Source organism: Sylvia atricapilla, chromosome 10 (genome assembly GCF_009819655.1).
Source record: "Sylvia atricapilla isolate bSylAtr1 chromosome 10, bSylAtr1.pri, whole genome shotgun sequence".
Lineage (NCBI taxonomy): Eukaryota > Metazoa > Chordata > Aves > Passeriformes > Sylviidae > Sylvia > Sylvia atricapilla.
In genome coordinates, this window is record NC_089149.1 from 4,048,444 (window position 1) to 4,056,963 (window position 8,520).

Sequence of the window (8,520 nt, forward strand, 5' to 3'; positions counted from 1 at the left end):
TGTATATATTAATTTATAATCTGAGTCTTCTTGGGTTTGTGACTGTTTTCATCACTGCAAAACATGTTCTTTTACCTTTTTTACTTCAATCTGGCAGCCTTAAGAAGCTGATGTCATTTGGAACAGATAATTTCTACCATTTCTTTCCATCTACTTCACTTAGTTTCCAGTAGACAGGGCTCCAAACTATTACAATTCTCAAATAAAACCAAAGACACCTGCCTTCCTAAGTGTGAGCACATCACTGCTCTCAGACACACCAAGGGCTGAAGACAAGGGCTTGGGTTTAATTACCTCCTTTTGAGCAAGTGTTATCTTCCAGCATCCTGGTTTTCCTTTTGTTGTAGGATCTAAGACACTGAACAACTCAGCATAAGCAAGGGCAGTATTTGCATTGTCCTGAAAACTGGAAGCCTCTACACGGAAAACACTACAACCCACGGAAGGCTCCAGCTGGAACTGGCAAGCAGGGAAACAACCTGGGGAAATAACCTTCTCTGTTTCTCATTATTGAATGCATTATTCCTCTCTTGCTGCTGTTTCAGTTCCCTACATCAGCAGAGCTGCTGCTGCCTCCCTGCAGCATGACTCCCCGGGAGCACATGAGGAAGATGTCCATCCTGGGGGAACAGGGAACCCTGGAGGAAAAGCACCTGTACCGGCTGGCAGGAGGCATGACAGCAGGAGGTGAGCAGCAGGGACCCTCACTGCACACGTGCTCACAGCTCTGCTGGCATCTACAGCCCACGGGAAACTGCCAGCAGCAGGTTTGAGGTCTTTAAAAAGGTATTTTAAATTTATCTTTATGGGAGTAACATTTTGCTTAAGGTAATCAAAAATTAACACAGAGGGCTCTTGGAATTCAGTATTTTATTAAGAGATGCTGAGCATCTGGAAGACAAGTAAATGTTACACAAGAACTCAGAACAAAAGCCACAGATGGACATTATGATGTTCTGGCTCACCATTATGGGCTTTTTTTCCCTAAAGCTGCTTTCTCATGACCATGCAGGTTCCACCTAGTATGATTTTTCTCAAAACGAAACTGTATTAGAAATGAAAACCCTCTCAAGCAGAGAACTTAACATCCAAGGCTATCTTCTCTTTCACAGCGTTATGTAAATTATTATACGTTGTAATTTGTCCTTTGATACACTTGACTGAGCACATCCTATTTATTTTTACTGCAGTTTGATTGAATAAATCTACATTATTTAAACGAAGTAGTTCAGGTGGCAGTGAAAACATGCTTTCAGTTGCTGCTATTAAAGAAAAAAACCCGGTGTGATTTGCACTAGAGGAAACAAAACAAACCATTTTTTTTCTGGTAAGGTTATACCGCAGCCAGAATCAATTCCTAACTTACCCCGCTGACAGCAGAACTGCGTGTGCTTTGCAGAACTGCGGCAGCGGCAGGAGATGCTAATGAGGAACCAGCTGATGGCAGTAAACCCGCAGCTGATGGGGCCGGGCCAGCAGAGGATGCCGGCGATCCCCGCCCAGTTTGAGCCGCGACTGGTGGACAGGTACCTGGCACCATGTTTCTGCTCCAGCACTGCACTTAATCACTCTGTGTGTGCTGTCCCTGAGGCTGTACAGACCTTTGGGTATTCTTAACAATATCCTCTGCATATCTGATTTTTTTTTTTTCCTCAGAGATCTGCTACCTTCAACTGAAATGATGGCCTCAGGTGACCCCAGACAAATCCACATAGCATCCCACCTGGGACCCACAGTCCCACAGCACCCCAACATGCCAAACCTGTTGTCCAACCGTGTCTACCCAGGCCCAGGTAACAAAGCACCCTCTGCATCCTGAAAAGTGAGAGCATGTGGATCAGAAAGCCAACTGTACCTGCTAGTTTTCCATAGGTTTATTGGTAGTGTAAATAACAGGGTTTATTTTGTTTTGTTTTGAAAAAGTCCCACTAAAAGGAGACAGCCTGCTCACCAGAGATTCTAAACTGTGCCAGTTTAGGTCTAAGCATGTCCATTCTAGCTTCTGTTAAATACATTTCCCAGAGTCTTCTGCATGGTCTTGTTCCCTCCTTTTCTTTTTGTATTTTCCAGGCATTTTCACACCCAAACAAAAGGCTATAACTAAAAAAATAGCTCCTCAGCAACACTTTTACATTACATTTTACTCTCCCTCTTATATGAGCATTGGTTGCTTAATACTGATCATATTCTCTAATGATAATACCACATGCCACTTAATTCATGTTGGGCAAATACAAGTCCTTTTTAACAAAGGCTCAAAATTACAAGGCACAGCTCCAAGGGGAAGGCTGGACATCACAACCATGGCACTCATGTCATGTTGCACAAAAATTTACATATTACTTATACAAAGTGAACTGCTTAAGAGTTTTTCTTTGAGATGAATGAATGTATTTTCAGTGTCGCATCAGTACACCAAGAAAAACAACTGATTTCAGCTTCTTTCCCCACTATAACGTGGATCTCAAATAAAGGTCCATCAAGAGGAAATGTAATTTAAAATTACACAGCCTCCAGGCTGAAAGCAGTCTTGAAGGAGCAGGTTTGCTTTGCTCAACTGGTGGCTATTATTTTCTGAGCAGGTACATGTACTTCAAAGGCATAAGTCACCAAATAAAACCACCCTGCTGTCTCTCCTTTGTGGTTAATGGCAGGTATTCCTAACTACAGATCTGATCCTGAAAACGCCTGATGATGGACTTCATGTCCTTTCTAAACATTCCCACCAAAACAATGACAACAAATAGGATTTAACTTGAAATCCTATCCCCTTCCTAGTGAATCTCACAGTTGAAGACTTACAAAGTTTTTTAAAGTGTCTGCATTGCTTTGGGGTTTGTGCATTTGCATGAGGAAAGAAGTGAATTTTAAAGATTTTTTTTTCCCCCTTCACTTTAAGGATACAGCTTTCTGCCACCAGAATCCATGGAAGCTGTGGCCAGAAGACAAGAACTGGTTCAAAAGCAAAATATTGCAAGGTAATCAATACAAGTTGTGCTCTGAGGTGTGTGCCAGGATTAAACAGCAAAGTGGTTGAGATTGTTTTTCAAGTCACCTAGAGGAGGAGAGGGCTTTGAATATCAATTAAGGCCTGAAGCTACTGACTTTCTGCTTGTCCTATTTTGCTTTTCTTCTTAAAACGATATAACAAAAATAAACAAACCCCTTAGCTTGGTTAAGGAAATGAACAAGCTACAGCCACAGTCCTTGAACTGTGGATCCAAACACCCTGAAGTTACAAAAGCTCAAAAACAAATTCAAACTTTACAGCTTTGTGATATCACACACAACACTTTAAGCCTGTAGTTGGGCCCTTGGGATGAGCAGCTGTGTCTCCACCCCACCAGGGTGGGCAGTTTTCCTAGTCTGACCAAAGAGCTGGAATATCACAGTGACTGTAGAAAGTCCAGTTATTTGTATCAGTTTCAGTGTAGTCAGTAGCTGGTTAAGAAACCACCAGTGCCCTCCCTCACAGCCACACCATTTCCACAAAGGAGCTCTAACCTCAGCCACTCCTGCACTGGGCTGCACTGCTCTCTGGCAGTGCCCTTTACACAGTAAGACTACAAACAAAGAACAGCTAAGTTCTGTATATCCATATGAAAAGAATTATAACGGAAGTGTTTTGGGCTTTTAAGTCAGGAAAGCTTTATTACTGAACCCCTCCAAGCACAAGATTTACATCAGCAATGAATTTCCTATAGCTCCACATGGCAAAACCCCTGAGGAAAACAAGTGAAATAACTGGCAGCAAACATGGTCATCTCGTACACCCACAGCCACATCAGAGCTGGTCCTGCCTGTTCAGGCTCTTCCCTCAGCCCACCAAACAGCAAAACTCCAACATGAAACAGCTCGCCTACACCTTAAAAACATTTTAGCCCATTTTTTTGCCACCCTGGCAATTTCTACTGTGTCCACAAACTTTCTGCTGCACAGGTCACTTTAGGGCTGCACTTGCTCCTTTCAGCTGTCCCAGAAATGAAATGTTGACCATCTCCTGGACTTGGTGCAGCTGTGCTGCTGAGCACCTGGGCTCAAATCTGAGTTCTCCAAGGGACTCTGCCTCATGCCAAAGCTCAGTTTGCTGGTCCTGGCAGGAACAGGCTATCTCAGCTGGAGGAGGAGGCAGGAGTGTAATGCTTTCTGCTGTTTTTTGCCACCTCAAGAGCTGGGTGGGAGTAAGGACAATCAGGCAAAATGTACAAGGACACTGTACATAGACAAAACGCTTCCTTTTTATCTCAGAAAGCAGAAAATCAATAAGTTGGAGGTTGTTTCAAAGATGAAAAGAAGGCAGAGAAAAAGCCCTGAATGGTGTGATCAAGTAATTCTTCCTCATACCAAAAATCTGTATAGATAGCTTTTGCCCAAACTGTTTTCCTGACAATTTTACACTCCTAAAAATCACACCCTCTGTGACCTGTTAAACTCATTGCAGTGTTAAGAAAGCTATCTTGATGCACTTTAAAGTGCTTTACTTCACAGATTCCCCAAAGATGCAGAAATCCCACTGAAAGCTCCCCTAGGAGCTCTGCTTTTCTGTTTGATCACTGGCTTGGCTCCAGAAAAAGCTGATGTGAACAAAAGTTGGTAGAGAAGAGAAAAATACTACTACTTGTATTCTCTGTATCTCACTGACAAGCTCTCCCATCCACTATGACAGGAGCAGGAAGCTGGCACAGACTCTGGAGCATTCATCCAGAAAAGGAGATTAGCTGAACACTTCCCACCAGGATCTCACCCTTTTACACTCTCAGAACCACGCTCAGGTGCCAGGCCCTGTGGGGGGTTACCCAAGAGACTTAGCATTAGCTTAGTCTGAATAGATGCACAGGTTCCATAGATAATATCATTCTTGTTCTTTATCATTTACAATATCACTGGAATTTTGCAGTTTCCACACAAATTTCTGAGTGATAATATAAATCAATTATTTTCTTTAGTCTTCAAGCCTTATGATTCTGGAGACTATTCTCCAGATGTGAATATAATCCCCATGTCTGGATTGCCAATATGCAAATAACACCTTTTTTATCTGAAGTATTATCCAGTCATCACATGGAAGATGTTTTGCCTTTCTTTTAGCTCACTATCTGTATCTGACAGCACATTAAATGCAGTCAGGTTTGCCATTCCATCTGCAGTTTGTACCCTCTCACACACAGCAATGTAGAGGAGAGACAGAATGAGCACTACTCTTGCCTACTTGTTTATCTGAATTTTATTCTGCTGCTGAAAAATAATTTTTTTAAGAAAAAGGTGATGAGGGAACCGAGTTGCCCTAACTTCTTATGCTCTGTGTGTCCCTTAGAATGGAAATGGAGATGAGTGCTATTTTTCAGCAAAAGGAAATGGAGAAAGCTCATCGGAAAGGACTCCTGGGCCTGGAAGCCCCTTTCCTGTACCACGGGATGCCAGCGAGTCCCATCGCTTTCCGTGGCAGGCACAGACTCCCCGAAGGGCACCTTGCCAACGACCTGTACGTCCATCGTACCACCCTGGATGAGATCCATGGCAACACCGTGCTCATGGCCAGCAGCCCGTACCCGCCAGTCAGCACGCTGCAAAGGGAGAGGGGGCGCCGCCCAGGGAGGAGAGCTGGGAATCACAAAACTGCCGAGGGCAGCGCCAGCGGCACAAAGAACCAGGCGGATGACAAATCCACGGACTCTGCCTCAGCTGCAGTGGATGATGAGAAAGAAGACAAGAAGGAAGTCGAGGTGGAGACACCAAACAAACATGAGCAGAGCAAAAACCAGACCGAGCCGTCTGCAGCTGCCAAGAACTGCAAAGAGTTTGAACAAGGCTTGAGAAAAAACTGTGCTCCTCATGAAATTCCTACTGAAACCACCAGCTGCAGCAACACAAACGAGAAGGAAGCCAACAGCTCCTGTGCTGCTTTTGATGACAAGTACCTGTACCCTTCTGCAATTCCATTCTCAGCGTTACCATATGGATTTCCAGTGCCCAACAACCCATTGCTACCTTCAGGTTTGTCAGATCTCCCGATTACAGTTGATACAATCTGGTTTTATTGATTTGGTCTCTCAATTCTTCCCTCTGTTTTAAGTGAATTTTTAGTATGGTAGAGTCATTGCAACTAAAAGTAGAATTCCAATGCTGCAAGCAGTAATATCTGTACTCAGTTCTTGGTTTAAAAAGGAATTTCAATTAAAAGGAACAAAATTGCTGAATGAAGTTGTGAGTTAGCCTCTCTTCAGCCCACAACCTTTCTGTATGTCCTAACTCACAGTAGGCACTTTGGACTAGCAAAGGCTTGGATCTGTTTTACTAAAATATTGGTCAAATTAAAGTAACAGTAAAGTCTAAAGAAGAAAAAGCACTGGATAATGCAGTCATTAGAGGAAGTCCTGCAGCATGATTTGCATGTGTAGGTAGGTACAGAGCCAGCAGTAAACAAAAGAAGAAGAAGAAAAAAAAAAAAAAAAAAAAAGGCAGAACCAGGTTCTGCTCATTATTTGGTGATTTTGTGTCTAGGGCTCCTGTATCTGCAAGTCACTATACCCTGCTGTTAATATATTAGGTTCTGAAAAGGTGTAAAAATTCTCCTGATAACAATAATTTCCTCCTGATTTGCCAGCAAAATTCTACCAAGATAACTTCTGTGTTCCCTCCTCAAAGGAGCTCATGGCCTGATCCTGAATGGAGAAGACATTTCTTCCATCGAAGACATTCGCAAGTGGACAGTGGATGATGTGCACAACTTCATTGTCAGCCTCCCAGGCTGCTCAGATTATGCCCAGGTGATTTGAAACATTCACTACATTTTCAAGACCATCTAGATTTAAATGTCAGCAAGCAAATGTAAAGGTGGGTAGATGAGTGTCCCAAAATTACAACGGTAGTTTTCTTTGTGCTGTTAAGAGATAAATACAAAAAAAAAAAAAAACCCAGTAAAATTATTATTTCTTCCTTTTATTTTTAAATGCCTCAGGGTTAAGCATGAAAAATTACGAAGTCTATTTTAGCACACTATAATGCATTTTATCATTTCCTCAGATATTTAAAGACCATGCTATTGATGGAGAAACCCTTCCACTGCTAACAGAGGAACATCTCCTGGATACCATGGGATTAAAGCTCGGACCAGCATTAAAAATCCGCTCTCAGGTATGGTCTTTAACATGAAAGTGCCAGAAGACGACAGGAGGGAATTTTCCCAAACTCTTTTTTTTTTTTTTTTTTTTTTTTTTTTTTTTTTTTCACTTGTAAGGTAACTGTCACGATATTCGAAGAAAATAAATTAATCCCAGCAAAGTTTTCTTTTGCTTCCCTGTATGTTACCACAGCACACAGGGAGACAGTAAAGAATATGACTGTACATTTTTCAGGAACAGGCTGTCCCTCTCTCTTTGCAGTTTTCTGCCCTTAATTTCATCCACTAATATCAACTCTCTGTGTTTCTGTTGTTGCTGGTTCTTTTTCTTTTCTTTAGGCCCTTGTACTCTCTGACTCTTCTCTCCTTCCAACCACCAGCCCTACTCCTGGCTGGCAGTTTGCCTCCCCTCTGTCCCTGGGTGCTGCAGCACCTTGGGAGCAGGAGGATTCTCATGTCAGGCCCAACAGCTCTAAGCTGGGTATTGACATGCTCCTTCCACAAACTGGGCCTAGAAAAATATAAGAGAGTGAAAAAGGAAATAGACTTTTTTCACAAGAATGTGATAACAATATCTCAATAAGATTGAGATGCCTGGGATGTCCCTGGTGTTGCTGCATCAGTCAGGCTTGATTGTTTAATGGCTTTAACAGCAAGAAGTAATTGCTGCAATTTGCCTTTGCCTTTAAAGGTGTCCCGACGTCTGGGCAACGTGTTCTACATGATGAATGTCCCTCTGTCCCTGCCCCTGCCTCCTGCTCCAGGGAAAGCCTCGGAGCAGCCCTCTGACATGGCCTCCCCTCTGCACTGCAACAGCAGTGGTGACACCCTGGACAGTCCCTGCTCCCAGGACCCAGAAACCTCCCAAGCAGTGGAACAGATCGTTTCAGAAAGCAGGGAAAATCCATGTGACACAGCTGCATCCCAGGCTGACTTCCAGATGATTGCTTTCCAGAAAAGTTGAGCTAACTCTAGGACGTGTTTTTAATAATCCAGGAACCTCCAGTTACAAAGTGTTTGAGAAGAAGCTACAGCCTGAAACCTCTGTAAGGGTGGGGCTGAAGGAAATAAGCTGCCAATGCAGCATGAGGAAGTGTTGTATCTGAAAGGCATTCAGAAATGCAGCTACAAGTTAGTGCAATTACTTTCAAGTGCAATTCGTTGAAAAGAATACCAATAGAGTTAACAGGTAAATTGAAATTTTCATTGAAGTCCAAGGTTTTCACTGAAAGCTGTCAGAGACTGAGAGTGCCTGTATGTCTTAGAGTGTGTTCCAGTGAGCAGCTGAGAAACTACATGGAAAAATCACAGCTTCCAAACATGGCTGACTTCTGCTTCTGTTGAACAAAATTTATACAGAACATTCACCTGGAATTCATTGGGACAGCATGGAACTGCCT

General features: G+C 42.9%; 1 protein-coding gene across 1 annotated transcript; it reads left to right on the top strand.

Annotated features, from left to right (window-relative positions):
* The first annotated feature begins 1,425 nt into the window (after positions 1–1,425).
* On the top strand, positions 1,426–8,084 carry SAMD7 (sterile alpha motif domain containing 7). The gene is made up of 7 exons (XM_066326437.1): positions 1,426–1,526; positions 1,657–1,793; positions 2,900–2,978; positions 5,315–5,994; positions 6,646–6,767; positions 7,024–7,134; positions 7,812–8,084. Exons 1-7 carry the CDS (start codon positions 1,426–1,428, stop codon positions 8,082–8,084), a joined length of 1,503 nt encoding a protein of 500 aa, XP_066182534.1.
* Positions 8,085–8,520: the final 436 nt, after the last annotated feature.